The 17982-nt window shown below is 37.9% G+C and overlaps 1 protein-coding gene across 4 annotated transcripts in view; it reads right to left on the reverse strand.

Annotated features, from left to right (window-relative positions):
- Window positions 1-440: 440 nt before the first annotated feature.
- Window positions 441-17982, reverse strand: part of LOC103026684 (paralemmin-2) — a 45602-nt gene continuing 28060 nt past the window's right edge. The window contains exons 2-10 of one of the 4 annotated variants that reach the window (XM_049467634.1): window positions 12152-12203; window positions 9120-9200; window positions 7019-7134; window positions 6046-6148; window positions 5218-5245; window positions 5052-5111; window positions 3779-4038; window positions 3133-3715; window positions 441-1343 (exon numbers count right to left, since the gene is read on the reverse strand). In XM_049467634.1, the coding sequence (XP_049323591.1) occupies window positions 841-1343; window positions 3133-3715; window positions 3779-4038; window positions 5052-5111; window positions 5218-5245; window positions 6046-6148; window positions 7019-7134; window positions 9120-9200; window positions 12152-12196 (1779 nt within the window). In that variant the 5' untranslated portion in view covers window positions 12197-12203 and the 3' untranslated portion in view covers window positions 441-840. Of the gene's footprint in view, window positions 1344-3132; window positions 4039-5051; window positions 5112-5217; window positions 5246-6045; window positions 6149-7018; window positions 7135-9119; window positions 9201-12151; window positions 12204-17982 lie in introns of all 4 variants that reach the window. The other 3 variants (XM_049467635.1, XM_049467633.1, XM_022665068.2) reach the window with 3 other exon arrangements.

The raw sequence follows: 17982 nt of genomic DNA on the forward strand, positions 1-17982 counted from the left end.
ATTCATAAAGTTTTAAAAGTTCAGAAATCAGTATTTGGTGGAATAACCCTGGTTTTTAATCACAGTTTTCATGCATCTTGGCATCATGTTCTCCTCCACCAGTCTTACACACTGCTTTTGGATAACTTTATGCTGCTTTACTCCTGGTGCAAAAATTCAAGCAGTTCAGTTTGGTGGTTTGATGGCTTGTGATCATCCATCTTCCTCTTGATTATATTCCAGAGGATTTCAATTTGGTAAAATCAAAGAAACTCGTCATTTTTTAATTTTTCCAGAGCTGTATATATGCAATACACAATATACATACATATATATCATATATATTTCCTTTTGCTATTTAAGTAAGAACTGGACTTCAGTCAATCCTTTCTTTTAGTAAACTTTACTTAATTACTGAATACAATATTACCTAATTACAATTAGTTTACTAGTATAAAGAATGTATTACATGCCATCCATGTGTTGAGACAGTGTAATCTGTGTGTTTTAACTAAAAATATTTACATTTTAGGAATTATAATATATTATTTATAATAAATTATTTGAGTAATATTGCAAAAATGAAGTAATTGTAATTAGGTAATATTGTATGCAGAAATTAATAAAGTTTACTAAAAGAAAGGATTGACTGAAGCTCAGTTCACTTATTTACTCTATGTAACATTTAAGTCTTGAAACTGAGTTGAAGTTACTTAAATTTATCTGAAATTAAATTTACTTAAAAAAAAGCAAATGCAGAAAGTTGCGAAACTTTTTTAAAGTAAATTTTACTCATACTTATAATTTTTTTCAGTGAAGGTTTTTGTCCAACGGCAGAGAAATGCAGGAGTGTCTGGTCGCTCACATGACGGAGCAACACTGGCAGGTCTTGTGTTTGGTCATTTCTCCGCCTCCTCTCGTTCTGTTCGACGATACATCTGGAGAAACCAGAGCCTGTATCTCCGGTTCCTGCTGGAAGCTGTGTGCCGCTGCTGCTGCTGCTCTCTGTTTTAAAGTCTGAGGTGTTTCTTTGTTTCCATCTAACGGAACGTCTTCAAAGATCTCGTCTTCAGGGTTTGAGCCGTGCTTTATAATTTCCACGTGTGGAAACTCCTCCACTCTTTGTGTCTCAGACTGTGTCTCAGTCTCAGTTCTGGCTGGATGTCTGTCCTGTTCCTCTATGTTTGTGGTGGCAGATCCTGCTGAATCTTCAGGGACTTCTTCTGTAGCTTCCGGAACGTCTGGTGTGTCGTTGGAAACGTGTGGTAGAGATTGTTGGGCTTCTGTTGGGTCCTCTGTTGAAACATCTTCAGAATCCATAATATCTGAGATGTTGTCCAGGTCATGCAGTCCCACGGATTCACCTATAGAACAAATAAAATAGAATAGAAAAGAATAGAATAGAATAGAATAGAAAGCTTTGTTGTCTATCTCACAATATTACACTAATATTAAACTAATAAATAAAAATACATAAATAAACACATAATAAACACATTTTTTAGCAAATCTATTTTAAGGCACTCTATCAAAAATGTCTATTTTCTGGTCTATTTTCATTGTTAAGGCACACCAGATTATAAGGCACATTTTAGGTGACACTAGTAAAAAACAAGGGTATCGCCATCTTTCCCTCCTAATTTAGGTAAACAAAACTGTAATTCTTAAAAAAATATATATATTTTAAAGTCAAACAAGTACTGGATGTTAATCTACCACAGTCCTGTATCTGTTTCGTTTCTCTGTATACTTCATTATTATCCTGCTTTCATCCTATTCTTCAATACTCAGAACCCCACATGAGAGAAAATCACCACAGCGCAGCTATTATTATTATTATTATTATTATTATTATTATTATTATTATTATTATTTGGGTGGTGGGTCATCCCTGGTGAAAACAATATATACTTAATTTGTACTTAAAACATTTTGAGAAATGTATGCTAAAAAAAGTATGCTGTAAATATACTAACTTAAATGTACTTACTTAAAATATATTCATATTACGTTAATATTACGTTTTCCTCAAATGTTTGAAAGTAATCATATCTGATCATACTGTTTAAAAAGTACAATATATTGTATTTTATAAAATAGACTACTATGAAGCACATTTAGTTTAATGCAATTCAATATACTTCTAAAATATTTATTGCCAAATATACTTTTGTGCATTTTTAGCAAAGTGTGTTAAAAACAACTGTTACAGTAGTTCACTTAAAGTACAATTTATCATGTAACTTTTTAGAAAGTAAGTTTAATTACTACTACTAATTTAAACAATTTAAAGTAAATTTGTAACACGCTAAAATTGTAGAACAATATATAAAAAAAATATTTTTATACCCAACAAAGTATACTAGACGTATAGATAACATATATTTAACATTAATTCATTAAAGTACATTTGTAGTATAATAGTGATACAGTTGTAAGATTAAATGTATTATAATTGTACTGTAAGCATATTTAAAATATGGGGTTTCAAACATTAAGTAGTTTAAATGTTTAAATGTTACTTAAGTATATTTAAAATAGTTCCATTTTAGTACAGGTAAGTACAATTAGCACAGTTTAAGTAAGACTTTTGTACTATTTTTATACTATAATTAAAGTATAATAAGTACAAAAAAGTTGTTCCATTTTATCACTCTTTAAATATACTGATTAATAATAATGGTGCTACAAGAACACTTTAGTGCACTATAGCATAATAATGCTTAGTATACTTTAATCTACTCTTTTTCACTGTGGATTATTCTCAGCACTGCAGTGATTAGCACTGATTAGCATGGTGTATGGTGGTGTATGAGGTGTTAGTGTGTGTTGAGCTGGTGGTACAGTGAGTGGATCAGATGCAGCAGCAGTGCTGCTGGAGTTTTTAAACACCTCAGTGTCACTGCTGGACTGGGAATAGTCCACCAATCAGAAATATTCACCAAGCAACGACCAGTGAGCACTGAGCAACACGGTAAACTGTGCAGCAACAGATCTTCAGAGCTTCTGTTTCTGACTTATCAGACTTTATCTACAGGTGGATTAGCTGTAGAAGGTAGGAGTGTCTAATAGAGTCTAATACAGTGTGTGATTAAACACAGTGTTTAAAAACTCACCCACCACCCAAATACTGTTTAGAAAATGTTCGTTTACCTTCTCCTCCTGTCTCCAACATAACGTCCTGTGATGTTTCCTCAGGAAAGCTTTCTTCTGGGCAAGACTCACTGGACTCAACTGTGTTAAGCTGTGACTCTTCATTTCTTGTGCTTTTCAGAGACTCTTCGTTACCAGGTTTGACGTTTTCAACCATAATAGGGCTCAGATTCTCAGACAGACTCATCTCTGGAACTTCTTCTCCACCAATAAGCACCTGTTCCACCTTCAGAACGGCTCCTTGATCTTCAGCCTGAACTTGGGTGAAGCCTAAAAAGCTCAGCACCACAGGGTCCAGGCCTTCTTCTGGCCTACAGTTCACCATCTCCCATTCTTCATCACCCTCCTCCTTCTGCTGCACTTTAGCCTCACTAACATCCATGTCATTCCTTTGAACTTCCTCTGGTTCATCTTCCTTCTCTGGTGTCTTGACTTGCTGTATTGAATTGTGTGTTGAGTCAGTGGTCTTCTGTAGATCTTCTGTAGAATGTTCAACAACCTCTGGATCTCCAGTTTCAACCTCTGGATCTCCGGTTTCAACCTCTGGATCTCCAGTTTCAACCTCTGGATCTCCGGTTTCAACCTCTGGATCTCCGGTTTCAACCTCTGGATCTCCGGTTTCAACCTCTGGATCTCCAGTTTCAACCTCTGGAGCTCCAAGTTCTTTATCACAGACGATTCTCACATCACCATCCGGTCCAGTCTGCATGTCCAACTGTCCAATGACATCAGTGGCTCCCACAGGCTGTACCGTCCCCCTTCCATCATCAAACACAGCTTCTCCAGTAGCGTCCAGTGCTGCTGCTGCTGCTGCTGGTACTGGTTCTGCTACTGGAGCCATGGATTTAATGTTGGTGGCACCAGTTTTGGGGTCTCTCTCTACCTGGATCTCCATCACTTCAAGCACTGGAGTCATAAGAGAGTGAGAGAATCCTGATTTTAACAAATTAAACAAATGCTAATAATGCATAAACACTATTGTATGTGGTTACAATAATGGCAAAAGTCTTGGGACAGCAATTAGTGTTGTAGCACTCAAGTCTGATCTTGGTCTCGAGACCAAAAATGTGTGGTCTCGGACTCGATCTTGTTTGGAATGGGTCTTGAAACTGTGAACGAGACCGGCCGAGACCGAGTTTTTTCTCTGAGGTGAAGTTCATTTTTCAGCCCTGACACTGTCAGTCTGACTGCTCTGGACTAGTGTTTTCAGAGACTCCATTTCCCAGCATTCTCACTCTCTTGACTACAATGACTTAACGGATCACGTGAAAACTTGGTGCTCCGCTTCACCCATCTACTGATTACCACCTGGACTCTTTAGTATAAATACCTCTTCGTTTGCTACAGCTGCCGAGAATTTAATCGAGTTTCCCTAGCCCTTCTACGACGCGTTTCTTTTCTGCTTAGTGCTTCTTTGTGTTTGACCCGTTTCTGCTTATTGTTTACTCTTTTGCCTTGCTCAGTTAATTTGCTCTCTTGAATCTCTCCTGTACCTTTGAAGTTTGTTTGCTATTGGTAATAAATATATATATATATTATAAAATATTTCTTTCCATAATGTGTTTTTTATAGTTTTTGTTTGACGGGAAAAATGTGATTGTTTTTGCATTTTCTAATAAAAATCAATGGAATTTGATTCAGTTGACCGTATGTGATGACTTCTAATTAACTTTAGAAGCGACACAGAGTAAGCATCGCTTTGATAAGTAGAGAAGATTTTTATTTAAATTTTTAATTCTTAATCTGGTCTTGGACTCGGCTCTAGCAGTCTTGACTACAACACTAACGGCAATACATTGTAAATATTGAGCAATATCAAGATTCCCAAGCTAAAAGTTTCCTAATTTAAAACTTAGATAAAATTAAAAAACTCCCACAAATATATAAAATGTACAGTATTAAATTCAGCATTTCGTTACCTGATCTTTCCCGCTGTCCATTCTGTAGAATGACTTCAGTGTTGACTGTTTCGCCACTTTCTAAATTTGTGATAAGTGCACCAATAAAATATAAAATACAGTATGATAATAAAATTACAGAGAAAAGAAGAAGAGATCTAAATGTACAGTATATTACACTACTAACCTTTCTCATCCTCATCTGCAGCGTTTACCTACACAGACAGACAATGAGAAGGAGATAAATTATAGAGATAATTATAATTATACTTGTCTTCACCTCATCTCATCATATTCTTAAATTCTAAACAGTGTGCAGCAATGTATATTTTATATTCACACACACTTTATTTGCAAGTTACCTACATAGATACGTTATACCACATTTATAAGCAATGAATACTGTATTTATAAAGCAATATTTTAATCCATTTATGAATAGTAAAGACTGCAGGGGACCAAAACTGGCTTTTGAAAAGGTGCAGGGGACATGTCCCCCCCGTATGTACATATATATAGTAAATTAAATAAGAAAATCAAAGGTAATACAAATTAATCAATACAAAATTAAAGAAAGGACAGCTAAAAAGCTTATCTAATGTAGTTATGCAGTTATCTAATTGTATATTAATATCTCACTATTACATGTGAAAATCACACACTATTATGCACAAGTCAAAATAGACATTAAAACGCATGCACACATACAAGTGCATAACCTGTACAACTGTAATAAATCAGTAACAATGCGTAATTTACCAGTAGTTACACTGTTATTACATGGGTTATTATACAGTGGCCCCCATTATTCATTGCTTATGAATGTGTTATGAAGCCACTATGTAGAAACCCTTCAAACTAAGTGTACAGGCTGTAGTTCCCTTTGTGAACACAGAGGTTCTAGTGAACCACTAGAGGATGGAGAAATGGAAATAACTGGTCTTATATCTGGTTTACACAGAATCCAGGTGACTGATTAACATCTGGATTAACTCTGGATTAATGTTCTGCTCACCTGTGTGGGTTTCTCTGTGTTTGAGTCTGAAAGACTGGAAGCTTCGTTCTCATCATTCTTGTCTGCTGTTTTATCACCTTCATCCTGTATCTCTTCAGGTGCACTTAGAGGTGGGCATAGAGATACAGAAACACATATACAGTACATATATAGTTAAGGCAATGATTTAATGTATTTACATAACACTGTATGTAGTGTATTTACAGTACAAGTCAAAAGCTTGGACACGCCTTCATTCAGTGTTTTTTATTTTTGCATTTACTTTCTGCAATTGTTTTTTTAAGTAAATTTAATTTCAGATAAATTGAAGTATCTTTAACTCGGTTTCAAGACTTAAATGTTACACAGAGTAAATAAGTGAACTGAACTTCAGTCAATCCTTTCTTTTAGTAACCTTACTTTCTTTCTACTTAATTTCTGCATACAATATTACCTAATTACAATTACTTTATTTATACAATATTACTCAAATAATTTATGATACATTAAAATATTTTTAGTTAAGTCTCAGCACATGGATGACATGTAATACATTATTTTTAGGAAAAGACTGTATTACATGCCATCCATGTGTTGAGACAGTGTAATATGTAATTTCAGAAATTCTAATATATTTTTTATCATAAATTATTTGCGTAATATTGTAATTTAATTGTAAATTAATTAACTGTATTTAGCTAAACAAAAGGATTGATTCAGCAAAAATAAATTAAGTAAAGTTTACTAAAAGAAAGTATTGACTGAAGTTCAGTTCATTTATTTACTCTATGTAACATTTAAAGCAGCACTAGGTAGGATTTCCTTGATTTTTGATCTTTTTAAAGAAGTAAGTTGAAGTTTCTTAAATTTATCTGAAATTGCGAAACTTTTTTTAAAGTAAATTTACTCATAATTTTTTCAGTGCATATTCTGGTTTGTTTAACACTATTTTTATTTATTAAATAATAATATTATTGAGTGGATTCTGTCTCACTCTGTTGAGATCTCCTCTGTAGTCTGAGTTGAGAGGAATGGTGTGGTCCCAGTCCCAGAAGCCTCGGCACTGCTGGCCATTGGCTCCATTAGCCACTGGTCTCTCAGAGACTTCCTCTATCAGAGAGAGAGAGAGAGAGACAGAAAGAGAAAGAGAGAGAAAAAGAGAGAGAGAGAGAGAGAGAGAGAGAGAGAGAGAGAGATAAAGCACATAACCCTACCTAATGTTTATTCCCGTTATCAGTCTGGCAGCGTCTGTGCATATTAAACTGGTTCAGAACTGCTCTGGTGTCTGGGACTCCCTATCCACTCGCCATCTGGCTGCTGTTTTGCATACAAAATGAGCACTTAATAACGACCCAAAACAATCAGGGTGGTTTTGCTCACAGGCTCCGCCTTCATAGCAGCATTGTTTTCTGCTTCTCTCCAAACCATCACTGATTGGTGGAAACTTCTCACTAGACCTCGAGCAGTTTGGATTGTGTGTCTCTCCACTCTTCCTCCAGACTCTGCTCCCTTAATTTACTTTAAATGAAATGTAAAATTTGCTGATGATCAGTGATGGTTTGGAGAGACATGTCATCTGCTGGTGTTGATCCACTGTGTTTTATTATCAAGTCTAAAGTCAGTGCAGTTTTGTTTTTCCCACAAAATCTTACAGCACTTCATGCTTCCCTCTGCTACTGACAACTTTTTTGCAGGTGTGGATTTTATTTTCCAGCAGGACTTGGCACACTGCCCACACTGCCAAAAAGTACCAGTTGGTCTGCAATTTTAACGCCATGGGCGCAAGGCACTGAAATAGAAATTATAAGTAAATTATACCACAGTTAGTTCCAACCCTACGACGTGATTGGCTGAGAGGCGTTCTATGTGTGCCATTATCAGCCGGTAATGCACTGTAACCCAAGCTCTCCATGTATTACTCCGCCACTTACAGGTAACCTTGCAACGATGCAGCACTTGCAAGCCAAACAGCACAGCTACAAACAGAGCAGCGATGGAACTATTTTAACTTGCATGGTTTTTATAACCAAACTGATCCTATTTTCTAGTCCTTTTTAACTCAAATTCTTTCAATAAACACTAATAATGGAACTGTGGTTTAATCACTCGAATAATACACTTAAGATTTGTGCTGTAACGTGTAATCTACCACAGCTAGCTCCAACCCTACAATGTGTTTGGCTGAGAGGAATTTTGTGAGTGCCGTTATCAGCTGGTAATGCACCGTAACCGAAGCTCTTCATATTACTCCGCCACATACAGGTAACCTGGCAACAATGCAGCGCTTACAAGCCAAACAGCACAGCTACAAACAGAGCAGCAATGGAACTATTTTAACTTGCTGACTTTTTATAACCAAACAGATCTTATTTTCTTGTCCTTTTTAACTCAAAATCTTTCAATAAACAGCCATAATGGAACTGTGACATAATCGCTATAGCAGGAACCTCTTGTGTATTATTACTTAATAATATGTGTTATTATCATAAAACATACTGTGCTCTAGTTCCAGTTCTTATCTCTGTTTGTTAGGGTATCTGAGGGAACCACAGAACACAGCACTGCTGGACTGCTGACTGTTGTTGAGTCAAAGAGACACCAAGAGACAGACAGCGAGATGAGCAGAAGCAAAATCCTGCGTGAGGATGACAGCGAGTCGGCTCTACGCCACTAAGGGTGAAGCTGAGTGTGACTATGACTCGTTTGTTTTTTCATATAGTCGTGCAAACTCTAATCTGTTCATTTCCCTCTTTCTGAGAGTCTGCTGCCATCTGAAGAGCTTGCCCTGAAGGCCCTCATTTCCATTACATTTAGAATTATGGCATTTATCTGATGCTCTTATCTAGAGAGACTTACAAGATTATTTCTATTACAGAGGTGGACCAATGTAGTGTTAGGAGTCTTGCCCAAGGGTTCTTATTGGTGTAGAGCAGTATAGTCACATAGATTGGGAATTGAACCCCAGTCTCCCACATGATGTTCTAGCTCACTGGCACGCTCTATCAACACTTCCAACAACCCCTATAACACAACCTATGGGAACTGTGTAAGAATATTGGTGTGTGTGTGTGTGTGTGTGTGTGTGTGGTGCTGACCTTGCGCTGTGCAATCTTCAGCCACTCTTCTTCTGTCTCTCTTCTCACTCTGTCCTCCTCCTCCTGTGCTCTCCTCTTCTCCTACAATAAAAGAGAGTAAAGAGAGAGACAGAAAGAGAGACAGACAGACAAAGTGAGAGATGGATAAAGAGAGCAAGAGAGACAAGGGGTCAGGGAGGAATAGAGAGAGAGCAAGAGGGAGACAGAAAGTGTCAGGGACAGAGAGAGCAACAGGGAGAGAGACAAAGAGAGAGAGGAAAAAAGCGAGAGAGAGAGAAAGAGTGCAGGAGAGGAATAGCGAGAGAAAGACAGGGATATAGAGAGAGACAAAATGAGGGAGGGATAGAGAGAAAGACAGGGATACAGCATGAGAAAGAGAAAGACAGAGAGAGAAAGAAAGAAAGAAAGAAAGAAAGAAAGAAAGGAAGAAAGAAAGAAAGAAAGAAAGAAAGAAAGAAAGAAAGAAAGAAAGGAAGAAAGAAAGAAAGAAAGAAAGGAAGAAAGAAAGAAAGAAAATGTGAGAGGGATAGAGAGATACAGGGATATAGAGAGGGGGTAGAGAGAGAAAGCAAGAAAGAGACATCGAGTGAGAAAAAGAAAGAGGGGAATAGAGAGAACAAAAGGGATATATAGAGAGAAAGTGTGAGAGAGAGATTTATTTCCAATTTATCTCACTCTCTTTCACTCTCTCTACCCCCTCTATCTATGCCTCCTTCATTCTGTCTCTCTATCCCTTTTGCACTTTCTTTCTCTCTCTCTCTCCTTCTCTCTCTCTCTCGCTTTCTTTCCCTCTCTCTGGCCTCCTTGTCATGAGCACACTGACCAGTGTTTAACTTTACTACTAGGTTTACTAGGTTTGCTGTAATTGGGTCCCCATAACCAAACATAAAAACCTACTCAGAGCCCAAGCCCATCTAAATCCCACCTGAAACCCACCTATCCCAAGTCCCACCCATGCAGACAAGGTAAATGACAATGTTAATAATAATAATAATAATAATAATAATAATAATAATAACAATAATAATTAATTAATTAATGTAAGACTGTAAAGAGCTGCCACAATAATCAGGAGATTGCTGTTTTGAATCCCGGTCATGCAGCTTGCCATCAGCTGCCGGAGCCCTGAGAGAGCACACTTGGTCTTGCTCTCTCTGGGTGGGTACAGTAGATGGCGCTTTTTCCCCTCATCACTCCTAGGGTGATGTGGATCAGCACAAGGATGCATCTGTGAGCTGATGTATCAGAACCGAGTTGCTGCGCTTTTCGCCGAGCGCTCTGTGATGCTACTCGGTAAAGTCAAAAAAGAGGCGGAGTCTGACTTCACATGTTGGGGCATCACTAGTGATAGGGGGAGCCCTAATGAGTGGGTTGAATTATTGGCCTTTTAAATTGGGGAGAAAATGGAATAAAAAATAGAAATAAATAAATAAATAAAACACTCTGGAGAACATTATATCTTTCTTTTTTATTTCATTTTCTACACGAACGCTTTATAACTCTAAAGAACCCAGAAGCCCACTGCAGCCTCCAGCTTTTTAACTGGAAATAGCTGAGTGGAGTCCCGCCTCTGTGCCACCCGTGCCTCTTATTGGATTATCTGAACAGGGAGCTCTAATCTCATGGCTGAATTGAATTAACAGCTCTAACCTGATTCAGGCTGTGTTAGGGAAGAGCGGCGTTAGCGGGCGGGGCTTTTCTAAGAAACGGGTTTAAAGTGACGGAGATGACGGAGGGGCGTCTGATCTGAGCCTCTCTTGTTCTCCAGTCTTTCTCTTTGTGTCTGATTGGCTGTGATCCAGCATCCCTCACACTTTCATTTTTCTCTCTTTCTGTATTTCATTCACTTTGCTTTCTGTACTGTCCTGAGATAATGACTTACAGAGTTCAAAACGCTTCAAGTCTGAACAGAATCTGTTCAGTGTATTTAGTAGTTTGTAATGCTCTAACAAACTTGATTCAACTAATCAGCTGACTGAACTACTGTAGATTCACTCTTCCCTGTCAGGAAGCCATTAACTGTGTTTACACATTCCCAATTATACTTACAGTACTGTGCAAAAGTTATAGGCACCTAAGTAAATTCTTTTTAAAAATTAATCCATTTATCTCAGCATTATGAGTGTTTTTGCCTGAAAAAAAATATATTTACAGATTTCTCCTGGATGCTTCTCAGCCAGCATGTGTATTTGTTCAGTTCCATCAGCAGCGCACCTGATTTAACATCAGTAAGCTCTGATTTATCAAATTAGGTGTTGATATGATGAAAACTATAAATAACGCTACTAAACTTGGATGAGGAGAGATTAGGAAATGTTTTAAGGAACACAGTGATGTAAAAACACTGCTTTATGTAAAATTGCTGTTTGTATTTATTCACAAATAAGACACTTATTCTTTTGCCCACTTATGCCTAAAACACTATTATTATTATTATTATTATTATTATTATTATTATTATTATTATTATTATTTAATGCTGCAATAGATCTTCAATCAACCTAAGTTCTTGTAAATGTCTGTTTCTTATTTTATTCCTGTAGGCCTGATTGATCTAAGCTCATATAACTCGTTTTTGAGTAAAATTACAACATTTTTAGTATTTTGACTATGATAAATACTATATAGTTTACTATATAGTGCTATTCATCAATTACTGCTTTGTGTCAAAGATTAACAATAGTATTTATTTTAAAACATTGAACTTTTTTGCATAATAACAAAATAATATACAAATGATTTTCTAAATATAATGACAAATTGCCTATTTGGTTGTACATAAACCAGAGTTTAGAGTACTCTAAAACATAAAAATCAAAGTTATTTTTAAAGATCTCATTACAATGCATTTGTGCTTAGGGCTCCCAAATAGTTTAAACTGTGCAAAGTAAAATTGTTGTATAGTTTCTCTTGGCTGCAGTGCTTTGGGGATACTGCTCTTGTTGGATGCGCTGGATTTTCCCGAGCCCCTGTATTTATTGTACTGTATAAGAGAGGATCTGATACACTGATTGTGTTGCTGTGCTACTTACTGCGATGGCCTGTAGCCTCTGCTGATACTTCTCTGCCTCATCCATCCCCACCCTGCAATCAACAAATACAAGCAGTTTAATCATACTGAAGGACTCATTATACATGATTCAAGTATTAATACTAGAATTTGAATTAATGTCATGGTAAACTGCCTATTTTGTTGTATATAGACCATTTTGTTTGAGTACTCTAAAATATAAAAATTATAGTGCTATCATATCACACCACTAAAATCATAAAAATCGCATTCTCATATAGTCAGGGTAAATGTTTCAAGTAATATTATGAAAAAATGAGCCAAAATAAGCCAGGCAAACTAATTGAATAGAGTAAAACTATCAAGGCAGGCAAAACTATCAAGAAAAATGAATGCAAGTCTGGGTGTGTTGGCAATACTTCGCAAGGAACTATACAAACTGGAGGAGTATATACTGTACAGTATACAGTATTAGTACACAGATTAACAACAATGTAAGTGAGATCTATTAGCCAGGTGATTTAAAACATGTCTATAATCGGTTGAAAGTGAATAATATACATCACAAATAGTTCAGTGGAAGGTGGATTGTGGGAAATTGAGTCTCTACAGTCAGCAAGGACAGAGAAGGGCCCTGAAGGCATAACAAAGGGACTCAACTCTGATTTTATATATTCAGATCAATGAAAAATTCACTGTTAAAAAATGATATTATATATAATGAATCTAGTCTAAGAGTGTGGAGTTTATATGAGGTTGATATTGAATGTTTTGTGCAGTCTGGCTCATTGTCAACCTTAATAAAGTGTCCTCTGGAGTGGCTGAAATGTCCTCAACCACTCATACGCCTCCAGCTCCTCAGCTTTCTAGTGAAGCTCCAACAGAGACAGAAATCTAAACCTAAATCAAACTTTCGCTTCTATCTCTCTTTTTCTCTATTTCTCTCTCTCTACACACACTCAAGTCCTGCTTCAGAGCCTTCAGATGTATACATATATTGTCACTGACCAATGAAAAACAAGTATTGTTTTTCATCGGACAGCGTCGTTATTTATTATTATACCACAGTTAGTTCCGACCCTGCACTGTGATTGGCTGAGACATTATTAACCAATAATGCACTGTAACCTAAACTCTAAATGTATTACTCCGCCATTTACAGGTAACCTAATAACGATGCAGCGCTTACAAACCAAATACAAATGAAATGCAATGTCATTATACACCACTGGGAGCCTTCTTTAAGTTTTAAGAATTCAGAAATCAATATTTGGTGGAATAACCCTGTTTTTTTTATCACAGTTTTCATGCATCTTGGCATCATGTTCTCCTCCACCAGTCTTACACACTGCTTTTGGATAACTTTATGCTGCTTTACTCCTGGTGCAAAAATTCAAGCAGTTCAGTTTGGTTTGATTTGGTAAAATCAAAGAATCTCATCAATTTCAAAAATCTCAAAAATGGTCTCTCTTTATTATTTTTATACAATATATTATTTAAAATAAATGATTAAATTCAGGTTTGAATAATTCAGGTTTGATGATCAGATAAGTCAAATATATATTTTATACTTACATAAATTGTAGAATAAGCCAAATATATTTCCAAAAAGTGGTGCATACAATGCATTGTGGGCTTAAACACCCAGAGTGTCTAAACAGGGCTTGATGTTTTACTGATGTGCTCCTGAGTGATGTTATATGATAGATAGACCCTGATAAAAAGACATTACCCATCCCCATGAGAGCCAATCAAACACACACACACACACACACACACACTGGTGTGGGAGATAAGAGCTCTTGCTTTGTACTTGTAGGTTTATTGAGACGGCTGTTGCCATGGTGATTCTCGTTTGCAGTGAGACGCTGAAATCACGACAGTGTGAGTGTGAGGCGTCTCAGAGCTTTCAGAGGAAACCTGTTAATACAGCCAATCAGAGACTCAACAAAGCAGCTATTGGAGAGGCTGTGGAGGCCATTTAAACAAAGAGGAAGAAAGAAAGAAAGAAAGAAAGAAAGAAAGAAAGAAAGAAAGAAAGAAAGAAAGAAAGAGAGAAAGAAAGAGAAAGATATGGGGGGGCGTTGGGTTCACAACATGATTGTTGTAGAGAACAGCACTTTCATTTTAACAGATTCAGTCTTCTTCTTATTGTGTTGTTGCTGCTGGATGCCTACATTTCCTTAAATATCTATCTATCTATCTATCTATCTATCTATCTATCTATCTATCTATCTATCTATCTATCTATCTATCTATCTATCTATCTATCTATCTATCTATCTATCTATCTATCTATCTGTACAAAGCATATTCATGAAGTTCTTTACACAAAGCCACACCCCATGATTATGCTGAGCATTTACCACACATTAGTATTAGGTTGTGCTAAATAACAAAACGTTAATTGAATGTACTATATTTCCCTCATCTGCTGACTTGCTACGGCCAGTAAGTACAGATCCCTCCCTCAGAAGAAGTCTGCTGGCTAATCCTGCTGTGTACTGTCTGAGGTTCTCAACCAAAAAGACCAAAATTATGCAAAATGTGAGTTTTGCATAAATATGTCTTCTTTAAAGAGTTTTTTTTAATATAATTTCTACTGACCAAAGTATAATTTATCTTTCTTTTCATATTTTAAGGGTAACAATGCTGTAGTTGGAGTATACCCTCAGTATTCCCGCAGCGTACAGATCGTGAGTTTGCACATTGTTCTTGTCCTCAGCGTTAAAGTTCACTGAGTGACCTCAGGCTGTTTCATAGAGAAAGTGGAGGTTTTGTCGAGTCACATCACATCAAGTGTCTCTGTGACTGTGTGTGTGTGTGTGTGTGTGTGTGTGTACAGGACAGCCATGTCAGGTCGATGATGGAAGGAATTCCACTCGTTTATTATGGGCGACTGTCAGAGTGAGGGATCTACTGGGGAGATGATAGCTTCTAGTGGAGGGACGAGCTGAACACCAGGGACACCAGGGACTGTCAGCATGATGGATCCCCTGCTGCCGTCCATCCCATAATCCCTCTCTTCCCTCTCACTCAATCTGACCTCCACCCCTCATCCCCTCATCACAGCAAACTTCTACACAAACAGAGGACAGATAATCACTGAGGACTGAGAGCCTGTAGAGGCTGTAGAGGTTAAAGTGACAGTCTGTAGGTTTTGGGGATTTGGAGACCTCTCTGGTGAGAGTGTGTAATTACACAGAGCATGTGGAAAAATACAGTGGGACAAAAAAATATTTAGTCAGTCACTGATTGTGCAAGTTCTCCTACTTAGAAAGATGAGGGAGGTCTGTAACTTTTCCATCATAGGTACACTACAACTATGAGACACAAAATAAGAAAAAAAAATCAATTTAATACTTTGTAACATAACTTTGACTTAAAATCTTCATTGACTTAAAATCTCACAATACTTGGCCCTGTTCATTCTTCCCTTAAAACGGATCAGTTGTGTTGACTGTGACACCATTATTAAGAATAATTGATCCCTCCCAACTCAGAAATACTACTGCCGCTTAACTAAAAGGGAATAAAAACGAGGACTGCTACTTTAAGCTCAAGAATCTGAGTGTGGTGAAGCTGTCTGTAATACATGGTGGTGGCAGTATTATGGGTTAGGCCTGTTTTGCTGCAAGGATGGCAAGGATGGCTTACGAACATTGTTGGGAAAAAAATATTCTGAATTATACCAACACATTCTGATAGAAGATTTCATCAGATATATCAAACCTGTCTGAAGAGAACATGGGCCATGCAAAAACACAATGACCCTGAGCACACAAGCCTTTCTACCCAAGAGCGATTAAAAAAGGAATACAGGTAATGTTTTGAAATGGCCAAAGTCATAGCCCTTGCCTTAATCTTACAGAAAGTGAATGAATGACGTAATGAACGTATTACAGGGCACTTTGTCTGTTCAGTGCAGTGTTTAAACTTGGGATGAAAAAGTTATTGTTGCCATATTCTTACTAAAATGAAGTTGGATCTTCTTAACAGCCCTAGTAATTGTTCTTCGTGTTTTTATCATTATAAAAGTGTGTCAGCCATTATGGACCAATGCAAACAGAGAGCTGTCATCCACCATCTGGTGAAGTAGAGCGAGATTCCTGCAGTAGAAGCCATAGTTTCTGCCCTAAGGCTCCAAAATGAAGCGAGAGAAAGTGAAGAGCAGTGTTGTGCCAGTTCAGTTCATACATGCTCCAAGTGAACAGTTCACGTTCAAAGTTCACGATTTTAATTCTGAACTAGTTCAAAGTTCAGTTCATTTGACTTTTTTCGTGAGATATTCAAATAAATAGTTTTTTTCACACTACAAGCTAGAAATCACTATACGCTCTTTGAAACTGCTCATTGTAGACATTTGCTCATGACACTGCAATTGTGGGTTTCTTACCAGGTGATGAAAATGTTCATAAGGAGAATCGGTGTCTGTCTCCGTGCATCACTTCCACTAGCCATTTTTTTTTAATTGCAGCGCTTTCTCTCACTCCCGTCATTGGTCTCTCTCTCTCTCTCTCTCTCTCTCTCTCTCTCTCTGTTGCATGCTGGGAGTTTTGGTTGAGAGTAGTGTGGGGTGAGGGCCTGTTGGTGAGAGTGAACTTTTTTCACTTTTTTCCTCTTCTGAACTGCATGATTTGGTGAGTACTCAGTGCTGGTTTGAGTTTATAGTGTGTAGAGCTTTCCTGAGGAGACTCCACCTTTATCCCTTCGCCACGGGTTCAGGTGTGTACCTGGCGATGGCGTTACTGTGGAGGACGTTTTGCTCGCTGTAGGTGAGCAAATTGGGTTTGAATAAAGCAGTGGTGGTTTTTCTCAGAGAAACACAGCTTGTTAATTGGCTAATTGAAAGTGGCATTTTTATGAGCGACGTGTTTGTTCAGGTGACACCGCTGCTCGCGCCCTCTACGAGAGTCACTATTTCAAACGTTCCGCCGTTTATAAACAATGACGCGCTGGAGCACGAGCTGCTGCGTTTTGGTAAAATGGCCAGCTCGTTTACTATGGTTTCTCTGGGCTGTAAAAATCAGTCTCTAAAGCATGTGAAGTCCTTTAGAAGGCAGGTTTATATGTTTCTGGACTCTCCGGATCACACGCTAGATGTTTCTTTCCGGGTGAAACATGACGGCCGGAGCTATATGGTTTATGCCAGTACCGGCAGCCTGCGCTGCTTCGAGTGTGGAGATGTTGGTCATAAGCGGATGGCATGTCCACACAGGAGGCAGGTAGAGGAAGCGGATCATGCTGGGATTGAGGTGAGTGTTGCTGCTGATCTAAACGCTGATCAGGGGCAGACCGCAGAGTCTGCTGAGGGGGGGCACGCTGAAGCTGCGGCTGAGCGGCCCGCGGTGTCTGAGTGTGAGAGTGTAGCCGGTGCAGTGCCCGGTACGAGCGGTGCTACACTGCTGATGGACAGGTCAGAGCTCTGTACTGTTAATGCGGATGGTGGGGTGTCTTCAGGTGCTGTTCTAATGGAGAGTAGCTCTATGTTGGTTGAATCTATCTCCGATTATGGTGCTGATGGTTCACAGGAGAACTCTAGTGATTTTGGAGTGTCTCAGGTTGGGAGCTGTAGTAGTTCTCAGGTTTGTTCGCAGGATTCTGCACAGGCAGATCAGCCCATATACAGTCTGGAGGAAATTAACAGTTTTTTGGATAAAACGTTTGGGAAGCAGGTGGATGTTAAGGATTTTTTCCCTGATTTTGAGAAGTTTGTCAGGTCTGTTGCGTTGCTTCAGAAGACTGTTGGTCTGGATCTTTGAAATGAGAAAAAGCGTTTTCGGTTGAAAAGGCATATTACAGTTGCGCGAAGACTTGGTAAAGCAGTGAAGAGAACGTTTTCTTGTCATTTGT

This window comes from Astyanax mexicanus, chromosome 19 (genome assembly GCF_023375975.1).
Source record: "Astyanax mexicanus isolate ESR-SI-001 chromosome 19, AstMex3_surface, whole genome shotgun sequence".
In the NCBI taxonomy this organism is placed as follows: Eukaryota; Metazoa; Chordata; class Actinopteri; order Characiformes; family Acestrorhamphidae; genus Astyanax; species Astyanax mexicanus.